The sequence below is a fragment of the Ranitomeya variabilis genome, chromosome 5 (assembly GCF_051348905.1).
Source record: "Ranitomeya variabilis isolate aRanVar5 chromosome 5, aRanVar5.hap1, whole genome shotgun sequence".
Classification (NCBI taxonomy): domain Eukaryota; kingdom Metazoa; phylum Chordata; class Amphibia; order Anura; family Dendrobatidae; genus Ranitomeya; species Ranitomeya variabilis.
In genome coordinates this window covers 122,890,448-122,913,689 of record NC_135236.1, presented here as the reverse complement: position 1 = coordinate 122,913,689, position 23,242 = coordinate 122,890,448, and the positions used below count along the sequence as shown (strand labels likewise).

Here is a 23,242-nt window from a genome sequence, read left to right as displayed (position 1 = left end):
AGGATGGACAAAAATAACATCAATTTTTTTTGTTAAATAATAGATCTTTATGTAGGTTACAAAAACGCATCAAAACCCGCATGAAAAAAAATGCATGAAAATCCGCACAAAAAAGGAGTTTTTTGTGTATTCACCGTAAAATCTCTTTCTCTTAGTCTCTAATTGGGGGACACAGGACCATGGGTGTTATGCTGCTGTCCACTAGGAGGCGACACTATGTATAATCTGAAAAAGATTAACCGTGGCTTCTCCTCTGCAGTATTCACCCCTGGATGGCGTCAGCCTTCTCCAGTTTTGTGCAAAAGCAGTAGGAGGAATGTAACATGAATAACATAACCATGCCTATAAGAAGGCAACTATGTACGAGCTCAAGAAAAACAATAGGAGAACTCAACAGTAACAATGGCCCGGGAAGGGCAACAGGGTGGGAGCTGTGTCCCCCAATTAGAGGCTAAGAGAAAGATTTTACGGTGAGTACACAAAAATCTCCTTTACTCTGTTCGCCTCATTGGGGGACACAGGACCATGGGACGTCCTCAAGCAGTCCCTGGGTGGGAAGGAATGGAAGAATATTGTGCAGACAGGCCCCTATGCTTGGGGCACCGCCGCCTGCAGAACACATCTAGCCAGGCTCACATCCGCTGAGGACTGGGTATGAATCCTGTAGTGTTTAGTAAAGGTGTGCAGGCTAGTCCAAGTGGCCGCCTTCACACTTCTTGTGCCGAAGCCTGGTGCCGAATAGCCCAGGAGGCCCCTACCGCCTGTGTAGTGTGTGCCATAATACCGGCTGGAAGAGAAGAATTCTTAAGGCGGTAGGCCTCTTGTATGGTGGATGTGATCTACCTGGCAAGGGTAGCTTTGGAAGCTGGCAGACCCTTGCGGCCGCCTTCCGGAAGAAGGAAAAGAGAATCAGACCTCCAGAAGGACGCAGTCCGAGACACATATATACGCAATGCCCTGACAAGGTCAAGCATATGCAGAGCCTTCTCCACTCTATGAACCGGGACCGGACAAAGGGAAGGCAGAGAAATTTCCTCATTGAGATGGAAATTGGACACAAACTTCGGAAGGAAGGATGGGACCGTACGGAGAACTACCTTGTCCTGGTGAAAAGTCAGGAAGGGCCTTCTGCAGGAGAGTGCTGTCAGTTCAGACATCCTGCATAACGAGGAGATTGCCACCAGGAAAACCACCTTCTGGGATAGAAGGCGGAGCGGGACCTCCTTAAGGGGTTCGAAGGGTGGTTCCTGCAATTCTGTCAGGACCAGGTTGAGGTCCCACGTTTCTAGTGGTCGTCTGTAGGGGAGGACCAATCTGGAAACCCCCTGAAGGAATGTCCTTACTTGCGGCTTGGTAGCAATGCGCCTTTGAAAGAGCACAGAGGCCTGAAACCTGGCTCTTAAGCGAGCCCAGGGACAGCCTGGCCTCCAGACCCGATTGGAGAAAACCAAGTAGTTTGGGAATAAGGGAATGGGGTCTGGCCACGAGATTTGCACCAGGTAAAGAAAGCTTTCCAGGTACGGTAATAGATCTTGGCAGAAGCTGGCTTCCGTGCCCCGATCATGGTCCCAATAACGTCCGGCGAGAGCCCTGGGTGGGTTAGAACCCAGGTTTCAAGGGCCACGCCATCAAATTGAGGGCCCCTGAGTTCTGGTGGTAGAATGGGTCTTGTGATAGAAGATCCCGGCGGTCGGGGAGGCACCAGGGGGCGTCTGCTGTAAGTTGTAGGATGTTGATGGGCATGGTCGCTTCCACTGGGGACCACGTGCCCTGTGGTGTAGGTGTGTGAAGGTGAAAATATATTTTCTTATATACCTTTTTGTACTGCTATACACTCATACTGTGAAACAATAAGTTTTTCCTATGCTTGCAGATATAACTGTATTTAAAATGGCTGCCAGTATTCACCTTTATCTTTGTCATGTATGTAATACTAAAACTTGTTTTTTGGTGTATTTGTGTGTATTAGGAAATTCTGCACTAGGATAACTAATGATGAAACCAAAAGCGTTGCCACCCCTGCTCTTCTCTACACCGATTTTACAAAGTTACCTGATGAAGATGTTGAAGCCAAGCGTATGGCTATCTTCAAAGGATCCCCACTACTGTTAATAATTGTTATTCGTAAATTCTAGTATACAGGGGGGACGGGTGCGCCGCAACAGCTATGGCTGGTAACATGGCACCAGTCATGTGAAGACCAGTATCCCTCGAGCTTATAGCTTGGGATAGTACCTCTGATGCTGGACATTAATTAACAAAATTTATCTAGGGGGGAATGTGAAGGAAGAAATTAAGAAAGATTCTCCATTTTGTGCTTTTCGACTCCATTTTGTTGTTTTGATATAAATTTTGTTAGTAGGCTAAAATTTACAGCTGTTATGAGACCTTGATGAGACCTTGATTGTTGCAATCTAAACAGAATATGAGACTGAGAGTGTATTGTTCTATGAAGCTTTGACGCACAGATTGTTCATGCATTCTTATAGGCTAAGAACCGTGAGCGTGTTCTTGTGCTGATTGGTTGAAGTATGATTTCTATGACTATGAAAACTCATACTCATTAAACGGGGGCCAGAGATCTGCTCGATCCCCCATACAGAGACACACGTCTCCGTCTGGTCATTTTCAGTTGCCGGCAACACCTTATATATTAATTTGGAAATCACTGGGTTAACCGTGAAGGATCACTTTAAATCCTCCCTCAACAGGTGCACCGCACCCCAACCGGTCAGGCTCGCATCGGTGGTCAGAACCTTCCATTGACCTGCGAGAAAGGATTTCCCCTTTGCTAGCGAAGTTGGCTTGAGCCACTATTGCAGGGACCTCCTGGTTGACGTTAGCTGGAACTCCCTGTCGAGAGAAAAGGGATTCCTGTCCCAGGACTTGAGAATGGCTAGTTGGAGAGGTCTGAGGTGAAACTGGGCCAATGGGACCGCTTCTATTGCTGCCCCCATCCTGCCGAGGACTCATGGCAAACCGGAGAGATCGAGGGGGTTTGTGGAGGAGGGTGTGAACTCCTAGGCGGAGAGCCAGTGCCTTGTCCTTGGGAAGGAGCACTAGACCCTTGGAGGTATTGAATAGCATTCCCAGGAATGTCAGAGACTGACTCAGGATTGGTGATGACTTTGGTAGGTTGACTAACCAGCCCATGCGACTCAGTGTCAGTTGTGATTGAGACGCTGAACTCGCACTCCTTGAAGGTTGGAGCCTTGATGAGTAGATCATCCAAGTATGGAACGACCACTATGCCTCTGGAGTGCAGGACGTCCATGGTGGCTGCCATGACTTTGGTAAACACTCTGGGAGCCGTGGCGAGTCCGAACGGGAGAGCCACGAACTGGTAGTGGTCCTGGTCGATTACGAACCTGAGAAATCTCTGATGGGCAGGAGCAATCGGTATATGCAGGTATGCGTCTTGTATGTCTATAGAGGCAAGATATTCTCCCTTCTTCATGGACGCAATGATGGACCGGAGGAACTCCTTGCGGAAGTGACGGACCCGTACATATTTGTTGAGTTGTTTTAGGTCCAGTATGGGCCGTACGCTGCCTCCTACCTTGGGGACTACGAATAGATTGGAGTAGAACCCTTGGAAGCACTCGGCCGTGGGGACCGGTACCATGACTCCTGCTTGAAAAAGCGATGAGACCGCTTGTTGAAAGGCATGAGCCTTGGCTGGTGGTTTTGGGGGAACAGAGAGGAAGAATCGGTCCGGTGGGTTGGAGGTGAACTCTATCTTGTATCCGGAAGACACTAGTTCCCTGACCCACCTGTCTTCTGTAATAGGCAGCCAGACTTGATGAAAGAGCAAAAGTCGGCCGCCTACGGGTGTGGTGTCTTCCGGAGTCCGTTAGTCATGATGAGGATAAAGTCTGAGATTTTCCTTCTCTGGGCTTAGACTGGCCTGCTTTTGTCTGCCAGGTCCTGTCCGACCTTTGCGTCGATCGTGAGTTGTCCCTGTGTGGGGAACGGTTACGATTTTGTGCTGGACGCGATACGGACCAGCCCGAGGAGTTCCGGAAGGATCGAAATCGAGTTTGGTTACGCTTCTTTTAAGTGCATTTAGGTTTCAGTTGTGGAAGAGAGGTACTCTTACCCCCGGTGGCGTTGGATATCATCGTGTCCAACTGTTCACAGAAAAGTAGCCCACTGAGGTAGGGGAGGTGCGTGAGGGACTTCTTTGAGGCTGCGTCTGCTTTCCATTCCCGCAGCCAGAGGATACGCCGAATTGTGATGGCGTTTGATGCTATCTCCGCTACGCCCCTTGCTGAATCCAGAGCTGCATGAAGCATGTAATCTGCTACAACTGCTATTTGAACCGCTTGGTCTGACAGCTCAGGAGCGGATGCTTGGAGGCCAGCTTGTAAATTTTTGGCCCAGGCGAAAAAACCTGAACGTGTGCACATACCCTTAAGGATCGCCTTAAACTCTGGGTGGTTAGAGAAAACCTTAGGCGGCTTCAGAGGTCCTTCAAAGGAAATCTTGTGTTCTGGGGCCTCTGGTGGCGGATCAGAAATGTCCAGCACCCGATGAATGTTAGAGATTATGTCCTCAACTAGCGCTGTATTGCTAGGGGGATTGGGATCAGGGACCCCTCCGTTTCCCTGTCTGAGTCACAGATGCCTTCCGAATCGTGTGTGTCACTGAGGCGTCCACTGCTGGGTGAGCTGGGGAGGAGGCCTTCTCTGGTCGGGGATTGCGGAGATCTGGATTGTCTGCCCCTGGAAGGAGACGGTCTAGATCAGAGGTGTCAAACTGCATTCCTCGAGGGCCGCCAACAGGTCATGTTTTCAGGATTTCCTTGTATTGCACAGGTGATAATTTAATCACCTGCACAGAATGATTCCAGCACCTTGTGGAACGCTAAGGAAATCCTGAAAACATGACCTGTTGGCGGCCCTCGAGGAATGCAGTTTGACACCTCTGGTCTAGATGACCTGGAACTACGGTGTCTTTCTCTAGAAGGGGAAGACCGTGTGCTATGGGATGACATAGATGGATTTGACCTATGGGTCCGCTTGCGTCCTGACCTAGACGTGGATGTGCCAGGGTCGTGCTGTTCCTGAGTCAAGCTCTCCATTTGCTGGGTAACGGTCATAGCCGAGGCATGACTCTGCAGAGCCTGAAGCAATGTGGAGGTAAGGTTATCTATAGACTGCGTCAGATTGCGACATCTGAGTGACCCATTCCGGCGTGGCATTAGACACCGAAGCATTGGCAGGGGCTTCTTGGGGCTCTGACACAATAGTCTGGATGCAGTCCTGGCAGTGCGGGTACGTGCTTCCACTGCGGAGAGCGGTCCTGCAGGCTGTGCAGAACGCATAATAGCAGTCCAGCCTGGTTCTCTTGGACCTTGAGCCCGGCATAGTGCACAGAGTGCAGAAGGGCTGGCTATGCAGAGGACCCTTCAGGGGTAGCTATGCAGAGGAACCTATAGGGGAGCCTTATAGGGAATATGGATTCACAGTAGAGTAAAAAAATCCAGCTGTGATCTTACCCCACCAGTTTGCCCCTAGGTCCAGCGCCGAAGATCCACAGTCCTGTGCCCCCAGGAGACTGGCTGGCCTGGTCCGGCTGACTGGGAGATGCAGGGTTAATCTGCAGCAGAAATGGCCACCGAGAAGAAGAGGAAGGGGGAGAAAGAGGGCGGAGAGCTGAAAAAGGCGTCAGAGCTGTGTAAAAACGCGCCCAGCTCTGCCGCCCAGAGGAGGCGGCGGCTTCAGCTAGGTCGAAGCCGGGGCCTAAATTAGATGCCTGATGCCCAGAAAGGCTCCAGGCCGGCGCTAAAGTCCGGGAGGGGGTCGGATCTTAAGCGGACCCCCCTGGATTTAACGGCAGGATAGCGGTGGGGCTATAAGAGGAAGTGGGGGCCCGGTGAGGGGTCCCCCTGAGGCAGTATAGAGCTGGTGCTGCCGCAGAGACAGGGGCGCAGGGAGCCCTGTGTCTCTATTGTGCCATGCCTGCACGCACTCCCCCCCGGCCCCGACAGGAGCCCACAGCTGGGCTGGGGTCCTTGGATGCAGGCACAGTGTGCTGGCCCATTGCTGGGAGCTGCAGAGTGCTGCCAGTACAGGCCCTACCTGAGGCGTCTCAACCTAATGCCCCCAAAGGGGGATTAGGGAGGGTGCTGCTGTAACCTTCAGGGGGCTTTATCCCCGCCTCGACCCAGAAACCAAAAGGAATTGGGGAAGAAGGGGGGGGGGGGTCTCGACTTTGAACCAGCACCCGAGGGACTGGGGAAGGAGCGACATGGGGAAATAGCCATCTCAACTTCAACCGGGCACCCCATAAAAAGGGGTCCGAGGAAGGAGCCATGCCGGGAGTCTCACAGGAGACCCACTTTTCTTCATCTGTAATCCATCGGAAAAAAACGGAGTAGAAAAAAATTTGGGGTGCTTCCTATGCGACACTAAGCAAAAACTGGAGAAGGCCGACGCCGTCCAGGGGTGAATACTGCAGAGGAGGAGCCACGGTTAATCTTTTTCAGATTATGCATAGTGTCGCCTCCTAGTGGACAGCAGCATAACACCCGTGGTCCTGTGTCCCCCAATGAGGCGACAGAGTAATACATAAAAGCATCAGAAAATGTGCTGATTTTTACCTGCGTTTTCCGCCAAGAGATGCAGATTCTGTGCAGAAAATTCTGCAGACAAATCTGCAACATGTGCACATATCCTAAAGGTGAGGAGGTTTGGGCCACCAGCCTTTCTGTTCTCCTGTTATTCCCTAAGCTGTCCCCTCCTCTGAGAGATCTACGACAGAAATGCTAGTGTATCAACATGTAAAACAGACAGGAATAACAGAAAGCAACAAACATACAAAACACTCACCAAAAAGAGAGGTACAGTACATAGGGAAGGATAGGAACGTACCAACCAAATGGGAATAGGATAATAAGGAAAGCAAACACCCAGAAAGAGCACCAACAGTCTCCAGTAGCAACAACAAACTTCAATTCAGCACTTCGTCTCCCAGGAGCTAGGAAGCAAAGCTTTCACTGGCAAGGAAGAGACGGTCTGACCAGATTTTATGGGGGGAGGAAAGGACCAGGTCAGGCACAGCTGTGAGATGGAGATGCAAGGAACCACCTCTTCAGCACCAAAGGAAAAGTAAGCCATTTAATATGAAACACAAACTAAATGAAAGAGCTGTGATTCACAATAAATAGTGATCTTCTAACCCCAGATCTCCCAGGAGGATGTGACCACCTTGTGACACCAAGTCACAGTCCAGACCTAAATCCCATTGACAATCTGTGATAACACTTGAAAATTGCTGTTCACAGACGCCTCCATAAAATCTCACTGAGCTAGATGTGCAAAGCTGGGAGAGATATACCCCAAAGGACTTGCAGCAGTAATTGCAGCAAAATGTGGTCCTACAAAGTATTGACTCTGGTCACATTTCAGATTTATATTTTTAAAATATTGAGAAAACCATGTATCAATTCCTTTACACTTTACAAATGCTTGCTACTTTGTTATCATATCACATAAAATCTCAATAATACACTTAAATGTGTGTGTGTGTGTGTGTGTGTGTGTGTGTGTGTGTGTGTGTGTGTGTGTGTGTGTGTAAGGCTACTTTCACACTAGCGTTAACTGCAAACCGTCTCAAAACGTCTTTTTTCAGAAAAAACGCATCCTGCAAAAGTGTTTGCAGGATGCGTTTTTCCCCATAGACTTGTATTGGCGACGTATTGCGACGGATTGGCATACGTCGTACGACGGATGCGTCGAAATTTGACGACACGTCGTCGGCAAAAAACGTTGATTGTAACGTTTTTTGTCTCCGCCTAAAAAACGTGTCGCTACGCATCCTGCGGCATGTGTCGTTGGCTACAATGGAAGCCTATGAGCGACGGATGCGTCGGGACACGTCGTACGACGCAATGCAGCGCTGCAATACGTTTTTTACACTGAGCATGCTCAGAAGCTGGATTTTGTTGCCAATTAGCCAGACATCCCCAAATCTATATAAACCTGCCCTGGGCTATGATATCCTATCTTATCATATCCTATCCTATCCTATCCTATCACTATGATATCCAGGCGATTCGTCTCAAATATTACGTCATACCAAACTCGCAATCCTCCCAAGAACACCTTCCATCGCTGCCACAAAACTAAAACCCACAAAGATGGGCTGTAAAAACAGTAACTATATAGTTTTCCATATTTTCCAGTAGACAATCAAATTTGGGAGCCTCCCATTTTAAAAACGGATCCGTCGTAAAAACGGATGCAACGGATGGTAAAAACGGATGCAACGTATGCAACGCATCCAGTATTTCGACGGAAACGTTTAGCGGATTTGCGACGGATCCGTCAAAATGCTGTATGCGTTGCACACGTTTTTCACTTTTTTGACGCATCCGTTTTTTTGGCAAAAAAGACGTTTTGAGACGGTTTGCAGTTAACGCTAGTGTGAAAGTAGCCTAACATGAAAAAAAAAAAATGTGGAAACGTTTATGAAGTATGAATACCATTTCAAGGCACTGTATATGTTTTGTACTGCACTTCAGGAGGTACAGTCGTACAGTCCACCGAGCTATTCAATTCTCCATTTGGTAAAAAAAACCCTATGGTAAAGCTTATTGTAAATGCTACAGATAGGCCTTTACTTACCTTCTCCTGGATTGTAGGTCGCCTCTTTTCATCTACCATTTGTAATGACGGTGCTATTCTTTGTAGCCTATTGGACCGGCGCATAACAGTATCAATTTGTGGCTTCTCTCTTGCAAAAAAACAAAAACAAAAAACACTTGAAATATTTATAAATTATCAGATAAGTGGTCACATACTTCAGACAACCAAGAAATATCTAATTTTACTAGGTAGCACAAACCAAGCAGTTCCCTAGGCCCATGAAACTGATGTCTAGATAAGTACAAACACGTGCAGAACAGCGCTTTTTTCCGCATGGTCAATTACCACATGGAAAAGCCTTGTATATTTTTGCCATGGTTTTGTGATGGGTTCCTAAGGCCCGTGGCATTTATACGTAAAACGACCCATTTTAGACATACAAACAGTTTAGTCAAAAAAAGCATCTCAATACCGTGGAAATTTGTAGTGTAAATTATTTTTGTTTTCTATGCATGGTAACTGGCCATGCAACAATGTACTGGAGTCATTTAGTACATGCGCAGGTATCCCAACAAGGCAGGAGTCAGCTGCTTTCTACTAACGTTATTCTTTAAAGTGAACCTGTCAGCAGGATTGTGCACAGTAACCTACAGACAGTGTCAGGTCGGCGCCGTTATACTGATTACAATGATACCTTGGTTGATGAAATCTGTCTTGTGGTTGTTGTTCAAAGTTTATTTGCAGTTTTCAGTTAATGAGATTCTCGTGCTGCTCGGCGGCCTGTGGGGGTCTTCCTGTGGTGCTCTGATTACATATTCATCTGTATGGCTTATGACAGGTCACCGATCCCTCAGTACCCCCATTTTACAAAATGTATATCTTATTGTTTTGGAAAAAAAAAACAATCATGCAGACAATGGCAGCGGTGCCTGTGCTGTAGCAAGATCGAATCTATAACATCCTTTAATGCATTTTATTTGGTGATATAAATTTGTTGAGAAAAAACTAAATAAATTCCCAATCAAAATGGCTCCTACCGCACCTATGTAGTAGCATAATTTGGAACGCGATAGATGCTACTGCGCAGGCGCCACTGCCAGTGCCATATTGCTAGAGGAAAAAAAATTTGTCTCCACAAAGATGGTGCTAGCCATGCCTACGCAGTAGCATCTCGGTGGAGTCTTTTTTTCTTCCACTAGGAAAATGGCACCGGTGGTGGCCTGTCAGAAACCAAACTGATGAATACTTAATCGGAGCACCACATAAAGCCCCCTTCCCCCACGGGCCTCCCCGGAGCATGAGAATATCATTAATTTCAAAATTGAAAATAAAGATTAAACAACAACCACAAGACAGATTTCATCAACCAAGGTATCATTGTAATAATTTGCTCTCCTAATGTTTTTAATTAGTGCACCTGTGTTCTGCATGCCGTTTGGATATAACTTCTGAGATATGGGACTGCATTCATACCATGATTAAGACCTGAATGGTCGAAACGCGTTGGTAGGACCATCAGGGATCCCATATCTATCATGTGCCAAGATAATCACTAGGTGTTAAGCATGTTCTAAATAAAATTGGGATTTTATTCTATTAAGTTACACGCTGGAGATCACTCTCATCTTTTTGCCATGGACAACGCCTCTGATCAGCCTGGCTCCTTGCGTGGATGAACTTTGGATTTCTGCGGAGACTGGCGAGATAACTTTTTTCTCAAATTTTTCCCTTATCCTCAACATACGTTAATTTGTGATCTTGTCGTGCTCCCTACTCTTTGAAACGTTCTTACGATTGTATTACCTTCTTATTCATAACAGACATGGGGCTCTTATAATGCAGGAAATTTGGACATTGATAGAAACCGTCTAAATAAATTCGCTTCCATCTTCAACTAAACTGGTGAAAAGATAATACTGGAAGCGGAGGGGCTTCCCTGGTTGGGTCTTCAGACAACCTGTTTAGAAATATCGGATTACGTACCGGTAATGCTCTTTTATAGAGCCCACGACAGCACCCACTGAGAGAGGGGATCCGCCCCTGGGAACAGGAAACCTACAGAGAGATAAAAGGGGCGGCCCCCCCTCGCTCCTCAGTTGTTTTACAGAGAATAAGGAGGAACCGCCGCCAGGCTTATTAGTTCAACAGGTTCAGTTATATATACATATTTACAACTTCATAGCCTCTTACTCTATTATATACATCTCCCTACAAGACACCACGTGCAACTAAATAAAGAAAAGGGAGGGAATCGAATGGGTGCTGTCGTGGGCTCTATAAAAGAGCATTACCGGTACGTAATCCGATATTTTCTATTCGCCACGACAGCACCCACTGAGAGATTTACAGAGATTATAGATTGGGTGGGTTAACTGAGTCAAGAACCGAAACCCCAAAGGTTAGATCAGAAGCAGCAGATAGGTCTAGTCTATAGTGCTTATAGAAGGTATTAGGCGAAGACCAAGTTGCAGCCTTACATATAAGGTGTATTGGCACGTTCGCTCTTTCTGCCCAGGAAGTCGACACGGCCCTAGTGGAGTGTGCTCCGATATGCAGAGGAGGATCTCTTCCCTTAGATCTGTACGCCAAGATTATAGCATCCCGGATCCAGCGCGACAGTGTGCACTTTGTGACTCTGGATCCTTTGTTTTTCCCCTGGAAAGACACAAAGAGAGACCTACTCTCCCTCCAGTCCCTAGTTCTTTCTATATAGGTTAGAATAGCTCTTTTAACGTCTAGGGTATGAAGCCTAGCTTCTTCTGGAGTCGAGTGGTTCTCATAAAAGGTAGGTAACAAGATCTCCTGAGACCTATGAAAACTAGTGGCTACCTTAGGGAGATAACATGGATCTGTTTTTAAAACTATTCTGTCAGAAGTCACTGATAGGAATGGAGGATCTACTGATAAGGCATGGAGATCACTCACCCTTCTGGCAGATACTAATGCCACTAGTAATATCGTTTTTAATGAGATATGCTTCAGAGAGGCTGTCTGAAGAGGCTCAAAAGGGCTTTGTGTCAATGCATCCAGGACTAACGTCAGATCCCACTGAGGAATCTGTGGCACTCTAATAGGTTTTGATCTCTCGCAAGCAGAAATAAACCTAGATATCCATCTATTGCCTGCAATATCAGAGTTAAATAGAGCTCCTAGAGCCGAAATTTGGACCTTTAATGTGCTAACCGAGAGTCCCAAGTCCAGACCCTTCTGTAGAAATTCTAATATTGAGAATATAGGAACTTCCGAAGAGAGTTGTGCAGTATGGAATTCAAGAAATTTCTTCCAAATCCTAACATAAATTCTGGTAGTGGAAGGCTTTCTACTCCTCATGAGGGTATTTATTAGCCCCCTAGAGAACCCTCTAAGCTCTAGTAATTGCCTCTCAAATTCCAGACAGTCAAGTTCATTCCTTTCACTTGAGGATGTAGGAACGGCCCCTGAGATAGAAGGTCTTTGGTCTGAGGCAGAATCCAGGGGTCTGAAATTGACATCGCTCTGAGCCACGAAAACCATGGCCTCTTGGGCCAGAATGGGGCTATCAGAAGGACTCTTGCTCCTTCTTCCCTTATCTTTCTTGTTTGGATATGAGGGATTTAATTTCCGTTTCAAGGGCCTCCTGCTGAGGCCTAGATTTTAAGGATGTAAGAAGGAAGGAATCCGGAGGTGTTTGGATGAAATCTAAAGCGAGGCCTGAAGAAACTAAATTGATGGCCCACGGATTGACCGTTATTTCCTTCCATTGCTCTGCAAAGTGTAGAAGTCTAGCTCCCACTGGCAGAACCGGGTCAACGGAATTTATCCGCTGGCTTAAAGGGACGTTTATTGAATAGATTTCCTTTTTGTTTGAATTCTTTATTATTATTCCATCGGTCTTTAAAGCCTCCCTTCTTGCCGAATGGTGGCTTCCTGAACGCCCTTCCTGACAGGGTATGGCACACAATTTAGACCTGGACTGGGCATCTCCTTTCCAGTTTTTTAGCCATAAGGCTCTACGAGCCGTGTTAGTAAGACTGGCCGTTCTGGCCGCTAGACGGAGTGAGTCAATAGAGGCATCAGAAATAAATGCCGCAGCCCCCTTAATTAAAGGAATAGCGGAGCGCAATTTTTCCCTGGATACTCCGGTTTTAATGTTTTGGTCCAGCTGGTCAAGCCAAACTAGCATAGACCTGCTAGTAGAAGTGGCTGCAATTGCAGGTTTAAAGGCCGTTACACAGGCTTCCCATGACTTTTTAAGTATTGTGTCAGATTTCCTGTCCATAGGATCTGATAAGGAACCTGCATCTTCAACTGGCAGGGAAGAACGGCGGGAGGTGGATGCCACCGCCGCATCCACTTTAGGTACTTTGGACCAAGTGGTCAAGTCCTCATCATCAAAGGGGTACCGCCTTTTACACGAGACTGGCACAAACCCCTTTTGTCCTTTACTCCATTCCCGTTTAACCAGGTCCTTGATGGCCTGATTCACTGGAAACACATGGCCTTTTTTCTGTGAAAGACCAGCAAACATAGCGTCCTGAGGTGTCTGAGGTTCCTTAGACTCTGCTACCCCCATAGTACCTCTCACTGACTTAATCAGATTATTTACACTGTCTGTGGGGAAACAGACGTAATCCTCCTCATCCGAGGAGCCTGATTTCTGAGAAACGTCTGAGCTGACCTCCCCACTTTCTGCTGACGTGTCTGCTGCAGGTGAAGGCGCCTTCCTGGTTCTTTTCTCAACATTCACCGCCGGACTACCTCCCAAGGACTGAAGCTCTTCCCTGATCATGAGACGAATCTCCTTCATCCTGACCGAACTCTCCTGCTGCAAGGTGTAATCTATGCAACTCTGACATAATTTTTTAATATAGGAGTCCGGCAGGGGCTCAATACACATCGCACACTGCTTGTGCCTAGATTTCTCCGTCCGCTTACCCTATAAGATAGAAGTAGGAGAACTACCATTAGCCCCCATAAAGCCAGGTACACATTTACCCAGGAGTAAGGTTAAATACCGTCTGCCGGGTTGTACGATCAGCTTTCGGTGCAGAGCGGCCTGACTTTTTCACAGATTTCTCAGTGGAGTCACTCCTCTTTGAGTGTCCACTGCCTTTCTCTTTGGCATCACCACTAGGCAGGATTAAATCCTCCAGTGGGCGCTCGATATCCTCCTGGGACGACATGTTGCGCAACCAGGAGAGCTCTAAACTGCCTTATATAGCACCGCCTGTGCTTCACAGCTGAGAAAGCACTCCCCCCCTTTTTTTTTTTTTTTTTTGTACCTGACCATAGAGGAGATTAGCGATTAGTCCAGGTGTGTGGCCCGCAGTCTCCTTCTCCAGCCGCAGATGCTTGTAGTAATTACCGGCAACCGCAATGGCGCCTATAGCCGAGCCCAGGCTGACCTCGTGACCTCGGAAGTTCCACTAAGCATTTCCGGGACGCCGATGCTACTGCGCATGCGCCGGCGTCCCTGCTACATGCTGGAAGACGCCGCACCTGCAGCCATGTCAGACATTCAGTATCTCCGCTCCGGAGCACCAGGAGGGGAACCAACCACCGGGGAGACGCCAGCACCACCGCAGCTCCATATTTCTTAGGAGTATATCCTCTTACCTGCCCAGGACCCCGGGCCGGACGAGGTAGGTGCCGCTCCGCATCATTGGTGGCCCATACAACAGTGTCCCAGCAGGGAGACTGTTGACAGCATCAGCAGACGAGGGGTCCACAGGATCATCCCCCGTCTCTGTTCTACCCGCTCTGGAGCCCCTGCCGCTCAGCAGAGTCGTACAGGCGGCAGTCCAGGCGGGTTTTTCCTCTTCATACTCCATAGAGTCTTCTCTGTGGGTTCCCGTCTAGGAACAGGAAACCAACTGAGGAGCGAGGGGGGGCCGCCCCTTTTATCTCTCTGTAGGTTTCCTGTTCCCAGGGGCGGATCCCCTCTCTCAGTGGGTGCTGTCGTGGCGAATAGAAAAACTGGAGAACCGTAAAAGTAAAGTACCGTATATACTCGAGTATAAGCCGACCCCCCTAATTTTGCCACAAACTTAATGACTCGAGTATAAGCCTAGGGTGGAAAATGCAGCAGCTACCGGTAAATTTCAAAAGTAAAAATAGATACCAATAAAAGTAAAATTAATTGAGACATCAGTAGATTAAGTGTTTTTGAATCCATATTGAATCAGGAGCCCCATATAATGCTCCATAAAGTTTGGTGGGCCCCATTAGATGCTCCATATTAAAATATGCCCCATATAATCCTGCATAAAGGGTAATAATGGCCCCATAAAATGCTCCATAGAGATATTTGCCCCATATAGTGCTGCACAAACGTTATGGCCCCATAAGATGCTCCATACAGACACTTGCCCCATATAATGCTGCACAAACGTTATGGCCCCATAAGATCATCCATACAGTCACTTGCCCCATATAGTGCTGCACAATCGTTATGGCCCCATAAGATGCTCCGTACAGTCACTGCCCCTTATAGTGCTGCACAATCGTTATGGCCCCATACAGATGATCCGTACAGTCACTGCCCCATATGCTTTTGCTGCGATAAAAAAAAAAATCATCACATACTCACCTCTCTTCGCTCAGGACCCCCGGCACTTTCAATATTTACCTGCTCCTCGTGCGGCTCAGTCTTCAGCACTGACGTTCAGCAGAGGGCGCGCACTGACTACGTCACCGCGCCCTCTGACCTGAGCGTCACAGCCAGAGGATGCTGATGACGGAGCCGCACTGGAACGAGGAGCAGTAAATATCGCGCAGCGCTGTATACTCACCTACTGCTGGCGCTGTGCAGACCCTGCTTCTTCCAGCGCTGCATCTTCTTCCTGTATTGAGCGGTCACAGTTACCGCTCATTACCAAAATGAATATGCGGCTCCACCTCTATGGGAGGTGGAGCCGCATATTCATTACTGTAATGAGAGGGACCATGTGACCGCTCAGTACAGGAAGAATATGAAGCGCTGGAAGAAGCAGGGACCGCGCCAGCAGTAGGTGAGTATAATTAGAGAGCCCCCCCCCCCCCTCCCCTGTCGACCCCCGGGTATGACTCGAGTATAAGCCGAGAGGGGGACTTTCAGCCCCCAAAAATGGGCTGAAAATCTCGGCTTATACTCGAGTATATACGGTAATTAGACTTTGGTGGGATATGACTTCCCTTCAATCTTATTTGTCCAAGAATCTTATACCCAGGGGTTTAAGGATTAATAAAAAAAAAATGTAATTACTCGGACAAATTTGCACAAGAATGGGAACGGATATTGTAGATTGTGAGCCTTCGCGGGCAGGGTCCTCTCTCCTCCTGTACCAGTCGTGACCTGTATTGTTTTACATTATTGTACTTGTTTTTTTTATGTATACCCCTCCTCACATGTAAAGCGCCATGGAATGTCGCTATAACAACAAATAATAATAATATCACAATGCTCCTTGAAGCTGATGAAGCTTATTACTAAATATATGAGGAACTGGAAATTAATCAAGTCAAAGAAGATATCACTAAAATCCAAACTTGCATGAATAAATATAATAGTTTGGAGGACATCAATATACTCAATCAGAAAATGGAAAATAACTTATACAAATTAGAGAATGTTGTGGACATCAAACGTGTCAAATTTGAGACAGACAAGCATGATTATGAACTTTCCTGAAAAGGTGGTAAAAGACGCACCCAGCATGGTTATTCCAGCTTTCATCAAAGAGGTCATACGGAAAGCTTCAGCATGTCTCATGAGTCCACAGGCTCCTCTAACTAAAATATCAACACTACTGAAGACTTTTCTGATTCCTCTTTTGGCTCCAATAGGCACAGCGGCTCACATAAGACAGATCCGTGTCTCAGGCTGGTTTCACATTTGAGTTGGACAGAGCTGCGGAGGGCAGCGTAGTTCCTCAGTTAAGCCTCACCCACTGCCGCACCTCTTAGGCTGGTTTCACATTTGCATTGAGCAGAGCTGCGGAGGGCTGCGTTGTTCCTCAGTTAAGCCTCGCCCACTGCCGCACCTCTTCCATTCAGCTCCGCCTACGTCGGCATGCATCCTGCATACTTATCTATAATATTGATGACGCTGTGCCAACCGCAGCATGTTGTGCTCGACGCATCGCCAAAACGACGCATGCGGAGGCATCCGCATATATTCACATGGCTTGAGTACCCAATGTTAAACCTTTCAAGCTATCTGAAGATCAACTGACATTATTGTGAAAAGGACTAGGATTTTGTCCGGTCAAAAAAACAGGATTTTTGGTTGCTTACCGTAAAATCTGTTTCTCGGAGCCTTCATTGGGGGACACAGGAACCATGGTGTATGCTGCTGCCACTAGAAGGCTGACGCTATGCACAAAAAAAGTTAGCTCCTCCTCTGCGGTGTACACCCCACCGACTGGCATTATGAACTTCAGTTAGTGAGAAAGCAGTAGGAGAAAACAATAAGATTGAAATAACATAATAACAAACATGAGAACTGTAAACATGAGAACAGTCATAGAACACCGAACAACAGAAACTGAATAATATGGGAGGGTGCTGTGTCACCCAATGAAGGCTCCGAGAAACAGATTTTACCGTAAGCAACCAAAAATCCTGTTTTCTCTATCGCCTCTTATTGGGGGACACAGTAACCATGGGACGCCCAAAAGCAGTCCCTGAGGTGGGAAAAACAGACTTCCATCATGTCAGAGGACTCACCACTGCTGCCTGCAAGATCCTTCTGCCTAGGCTGGCATCCGCCGAAGCGTAGGTATGGACCTTGTAAAATTTGGCAAATGTGTGGATGGAAGACCAGGTTGCCGCTTTGCAAAGCTGTAGGGCGGAGGCCCTGTGGTGTACCGCCCAGGAAGCGCCGACTGCCCGGGTAGAGTGAGCCCTTATTCCAGGAGGGGGCACGCTGTTCTTGACCTGGTAAGCCTCCAAAATTGCCGTTCTGATCCAGAGAACAATAGTGGCCTTGGAAGCCGGCAGGCCTCTATGCGTGCCATCAGGAAAGACGAAAAGAGAATCTGTCTTCCGGAAAGCGGCCGTTCTAGCCAGGTAGATCCTCACTGCTCTGACGAGGTCCAGCTTGTTCAATGATCGCTCCAGAGGATGAGTCGGAGCTGGGCAAAAGGAAGATAGAGCAATGTCCTCGTTGAGGTGGAAGGTGGAAACCACCTTAGGAAGGAAGGAAGGCGGAGGGAGGCCTAAGGACCACCTTGTACTGGTGGATAACCAAGAAAGGAGGTCGGCAAAAAAGGGCCGCCAACTTGGAAACGCGGCGGATAGAAGTGAAGGCCACCTTCCAAGATAGAACAGACAGGGAAACCTCCCCAAGAGGCTCAAAGAGGGAACCCCTCAGAACGTCCAGCACAAGATTTAAATCCCATGAATCCACAGGGGCCCTGTACGGAGAGACAGCATGGGCTACTCCTTGAAGGAAGGTATTAACATGTGGCCGAGAAGATAACGTCTTCTGAAAAAGGATGGAGAGCGCAGAAACCTGGCCCTTTAGGGAACTAAGAGCAAGGCCCGAGTCCAGTCCTGCCCGAAGGAAAGCCAAAATGGAAGGCAGGGAAAAAGGACATAGGTGAAACGTGGTTGGACTCACACTAACGGAAGTAAGCTTTCCAGGTACGATAGTGGATCCTGAAAGATGAAGGCTTCCTAGCCTGGATCATAGTGTGAATCACCCGACCCGAAAGGCCGGACGCTCTTAGAACTGCGGTCTCAACAGCCACGCCGTTAAACTGAGTGACTGAGAAGTCGGGTGGCAGATCGGACCCTGAGACAGCAGATCGGGTCTGTCTGGAAGGCGCTAGGGGGCGTCCGCGAGAAGATTGACGACTTCAGCAAACCAAGATCTCCGGGGCGATCAGAATGACCGGCACCCCTACCGCCTTGATCTTTTTCAACAGCTTGGGAAGCAAGGGAAGGGGTGGAAACAGATAGGGGAGCACGGACTGCGACCAAGGAATGGCCAGAGCATCGAGGCCCACTGCTGGAGGGTCGTGAGACATGGAGATGAATCGAGGGACCTTTCTGTTAATTCGGGACGCCATGAGGTCCACGTCCAGAGTCCCACATCGAAGACAAATCTGATGGATGACCTCCTGATGCAAGGACCATTCCCCTGCCGTGAGGCTCTCGCGGCTGAGGAAGTCAGCGGCTCAATTGTCCACGCCGGGGATATGCACCGCGGATATCACCGGAACCGTTGCCTCTGCTCAGAGGAGGATCTTGGATACCTCGGCCAAGGAGCTCCGAGTCCCCCCTGATGGTTGACATATGCCACAGGCGTGGCATTGTCCGTCTGGATTCGGATTGGTAGACCCCTGAGAATCCTTTCCCAGTGACGAAGGAACAGAAAGATGGCCCGAATCTCGAGGACGTTGATCAGCAGAGAAGACTCCTACACCGACCAACGACCCTGAACGGTCAGGTGACGAAACACCGCACCCCAGCCGAGAAGGCTGGTGTCCATCGTCACCACCTGCCAGTGAACTGGAACGCAGGACCTGCCCTGGGAGATGAGAGGTGACATCAGCCACCAGTTGAGTGACCGCTTGACCCAGGGAGAGAGTCGAACCGGACGATCCAGGGAGAATACAGACCTGTCCCACTGTGATAGGATGGACTGCTGAAGAGGTCGCGAGTGAAATTGGGCGAAGGGAATTGCTTCTAAGGTTGCAACCATCCTTCCCAGAACCTTCATGGCCGATTGGAAGGAGGGAAGCCGAGGACCCTGGAGCAAGCGAACTTCCCGACGAAGGATGGATCTCTTGTCTTCGGTAAGGAAGACTTTGACTTTGGTCTGACGAGTGTCTAAGAACATGCCCAGAAAAACGAGGTGCTGAGAAGGGACAAGACAGGATTTCTTCCTGCTGACTAGCCACCCGAAACGGGCTAGAGTGTCGAGGACGATGGACAGGCTTTCGTGAGCCTGAGAAAAAGAAGGAGCCTTGATGAAGATGTCGTCGAGGTACGGAAAAAGTACCAGGCCCCTGACCCTCAAGATGGCTATCAGGGCTGCCATGATCTTCGTGAAAACCCTGGGAGCGGTTGCAAGATTGAATGGCCGGGCGACAAACTGGAAATGTTCCTGAAGTACTGCAAAACGCAGGAATCGGTGATGTCCCGGGAATATCGGGACATGGAGGTAGGCGTCCTGGATGTCTATGGAGCACAGAAATTCCTGAGCCTCCATGGAAGCAATTACTGAACGAAGGGATTCCATCCTGAAGTGTCTCAGACGAACCCTCTTGTTCAGCAATTTGAGATCCAGAATGGGACGAACCTGGACGTCTTTTTTTGGTACCACAAAGATTTGAATAGAAACCCGTGAACCGTTCTTGTTCTGGGACGGGAACGATTACCCCGGATTTGAAAAGTGAAGCGATGGCTGCGAAAAAAACGGGAACTAGAGAATGGTCCCTTGGAGGTCGGGATTCGAAGAAACAATCCCGGTGTTGTGAAACGAACTCTATCTTGTATCCCGAGGATACAACTTCCCTGACCCATGCGTCCTCTACTGTGGAGATCCAGACGTCTCTGAAAAGGAGGAGACGGCCGCCCAGCCTGGGAAGAGGGCTGGGATCTTGTGGCGAGTCATGCCGAGGTGGATCTTCCAGTCCTAGACCTGGAGGATCTACCTTGGGAGTAGTGAGAACGCCAGGAAGGAGTAGGTCTAAAGGATACCCTCTTCTCTTGACGTGCCTGTGGCCTCTGCTGTTGGGAAAAGGAATCTGACGACGCGAAACGACGAAAGAGCCGAAAGGACAGAAATTGCCGCCTAGGAGGAGGGCGGCTAGGTTTAGGCTGGGGAAGTAGGGAACTTGTGCCCCCGGTGGCGTCCTTAATGATTTGGTCCAGCTTAGAACCAAAGAGACATGAACCCTGAAAAGGCAGGCTGGTAAGGGACTTTTTAGAAGACAAATCCAGCCAGGCCTTGAGCCAAACGGTCCGACGGGTGGCAACAGCATTGCTGGACACCTGAGCCGCAAAATACACGGCATCTAGGGAAGCGGAGACCAAGTATTCACCCCGCATGAGAAATCTGGTTGGCAAGCTCCGCCAGCTGTCCAGGTGGAGCCCCACCCAGGATACCCCGATGGAGTTGTTTGACCTATTTGGATATGGATTTTGAAACCCAAGTGGAAGCAAAGGCCGGGCAAAAGTAGACGCAGCTGTTTCGAAGGCTGACTTTGCAAAGGATTCTACGACTATCGTTAGAATCTTTCAGAGATGCTCCGCCAGATAGCGGAAGGACCGTGTTGGTGGACAGCCTGGAAACTGGAGGATTCACTGAGGGAGAAGCAGTCCAATTAGCAGTGAGCTCCAGAGAAAAAGGCTTTCCACTCTGAAAGCGTCTGGTCGGATTCTCTTTTTCTCTGGTCAGCATCTCCTCGAATTCAGGGTGAGGAGCGAAGACCTTGGAAGGTGGCTTCGACCGTCTAAACGAAACCGCCTGATCCGTGGGTTCCATAGAGGAATCTTTGATACCACAGGTCTGGTTGATTGCTCCAATGAGGCTCTGAACCATATCCCTCATGTTAGCGATTTGGTCAGAATGCAGATCCAAAACATCCCTCTGAAGGTGCGTCCGAGAACGCCTCACCTGACTCAGTGGAGATGACAAGATGCAACGGGAAGAGGAGTCGGACCGGCGATCCTGTCTTGACCCTTTACGGCCTATCTTGGCAGGCTCGGACAGGGCTTCCTGTGACCCGCTGGCTACCGCGGAGGTCTGTAAGGGCAACTTATCAAGAACGGACACCGGGGTCTGGGATACCCTGGTGAGATCTGCCATAGATTGACACAGAGAGGTAGCCCACTCTGGGATAGGGGCCTCACTCACTCGGGGCAGAGGGGGGCTCCTGAGCGTTGGGATCGCTGCAGTCCTGACAGGTGGGAGAGGACTGACCTGAGGGGAACCTGCCCTTACAAGGAGAGCACAAAAAGTGTCTAATTTTAAAGCAGAGGAAGAGTATCCGTCCGCAGTGCAGAGCTACTCACGGCAGATGTCCTGTGGATAGCTTCCGCAGTAGAGGCTGGAGGAGGTCGTCAGGGAAAGTAGGTCCTGTAGGAGGAATCACCGCTGGGTCCACACGCCGAGATTGGTGAATGTAGATGAAGCAGTGAAAAAAAACCACACGCTGCTGAAAAGGAGGGAGCGAAGGTGCAAAGACCCGCTCTCTGAAGTCCGCAGCACGAGCCAAGAGGGGAAAAATATGACGCCGAAAGCAGCCGGCGCTGAAGCTGCACGAATGAAGGTACAAAGATGGAGCCGGCCGCAGTCTGTGCTGAGGTTGGGAGGAGTGGGCGTGGCTAAGCGCCGGATAGAAGAGGGGAAGACGGGCGGGAGAGAAGCCTGCCGGAAAGAGAGGACGGGGGGTGCAGAGCCATAACACCGCACTAGGCCCCGACAGAAGCCGGGGCCTAAAGTAGCCCCGGTGGCCGGCGGGAAGGGGAGCCATGGCGTGGAGGCCCTGCAAGACTAGCCCACCCAAAAGGAGAGGGCGGGGGGCAGAGGCACAGCGCCGGACTAGGCGCTGACAGAAGCCAGGGCCTGGATTAGAGCCCGGAGACCGCCGTGGCGGGAGAGACGGCAAGGAGACCTTACAAGGCCTCGGCGCTACCGCCGCAATGAACCCCCTCCATGGTGGACCCATCCTGACAAAGGGGAACTATCCGCACAAGGGAAGCTGAAGAGAGATCCAGGGTGAGGTAAGAGCCCTGGAACCGCAAACTGTGAGACACAGTGCCTTCTCCATACAAAACCACCGAGTCCCACTCTTAGAAGGATTTAGGCTACTAGCTGACGGGAGAAAATACTCACCTTTCTTCATCTGTATGCTTACCTCCTCATCCAGAATATAAGAGACGTCCTAAAGAAAAAACCTGTTAAAGGACACCCTCGTCTCCTCAAACCGACAGGCTCTGGTGGGCGAGTGGGTGGGAAACGGAGGCAGGACCGGGTCCGAATCACCTGAAAACGCTTCTGTGTTAGGGGTCTTGGTCCTTCTGACCAGACATATGAGGATATGGAGTGGCAGTACACGCCGTACTCAGTCTGTTTGTGGGAATACAGGAGTGACCATTCACCCTGTATCCCTCCGAGGTACCTGAAAATGAACGACACACACGGAGGTAGATATGGGTCTAATGAAAGACCCGTGTCCACCTCCTACTGACACTAAGCTAAACTGAAGTTCATAATGCCAGTCGGTGGGGTGTACACTGCAGAGGAGGAGCTAACTTTTTGTGCATAGTGTCAGCCTCCTAGTGGCAGCAGCATACACCCCATGGTTCCTGTAACCCCCAATGAGAGGCGATAGAGAAAAACGTAGTTACTTAATGTTAATGGAATTTTTCGGAACCCATGACAGCACCATGAAAGAGGGGAACTCTAGCAAAAGAATTGCTCACCCACATGACGGGAGGGAATATAAAAGGTGCAGTCATGGGTTCCGAAAAATCCCATTATCGGTAAGTAACTACATCTTTTTTGATCACCCATGACAGCACCACGAGAAAATTACAGAGAATAAAAATTCAGGGTGGGACCGCAGCCTGCAGAACCCTTATCCCAAGGGTGGGGTAAGAAGAAGAAACCATATCCAGTCTATAATGCTTATAAAAACACGAACACCATGATATTGCCACGTCCGAACTCTTTGTCC

General features: G+C 49.0%; 2 protein-coding genes across 4 annotated transcripts in view; both read right to left on the bottom strand.

Annotated features, from left to right (window-relative positions):
* Nucleotides 1-23,242, bottom strand: part of WDR76 (WD repeat domain 76) — a 108,158-nt gene that overhangs the window by 46,184 nt on the left and 38,732 nt on the right. For all 3 annotated transcript variants that reach the window (XM_077263173.1, XM_077263174.1, XM_077263176.1), the window contains one exon: nt 8,631-8,739. In XM_077263173.1, the coding sequence (XP_077119288.1) occupies nt 8,631-8,739 (109 nt within the window). The remainder of the gene's footprint in view (nt 1-8,630; nt 8,740-23,242) is intronic.
* LOC143773390 (uncharacterized) lies at nt 12,157-13,849 on the bottom strand. Its single transcript, XM_077260852.1, has 2 exons — nt 13,586-13,849; nt 12,157-13,506 (listed from the first exon to the last, which is right to left on the bottom strand). The coding sequence occupies exons 1-2, from the start codon at nt 13,751-13,753 to the stop codon at nt 12,157-12,159; spliced, it is 1,518 nt and encodes a 505-aa protein (XP_077116967.1). The 5' UTR covers nt 13,754-13,849.

Coding starts and splice junctions, on each gene's coding strand:
- LOC143773390 (XM_077260852.1), bottom strand. CDS start 13,753: ATGTCGTCCCAGGAGGATATCGAGCGCCCACTGGAGGATTTAATCCTG. Junction 13,507..13,585: donor ATCGTACAACCCGGCAGACG/GTATTTAACCTT, acceptor TCTATCTTATAG/GGTAAGCGGACGGAGAAATC.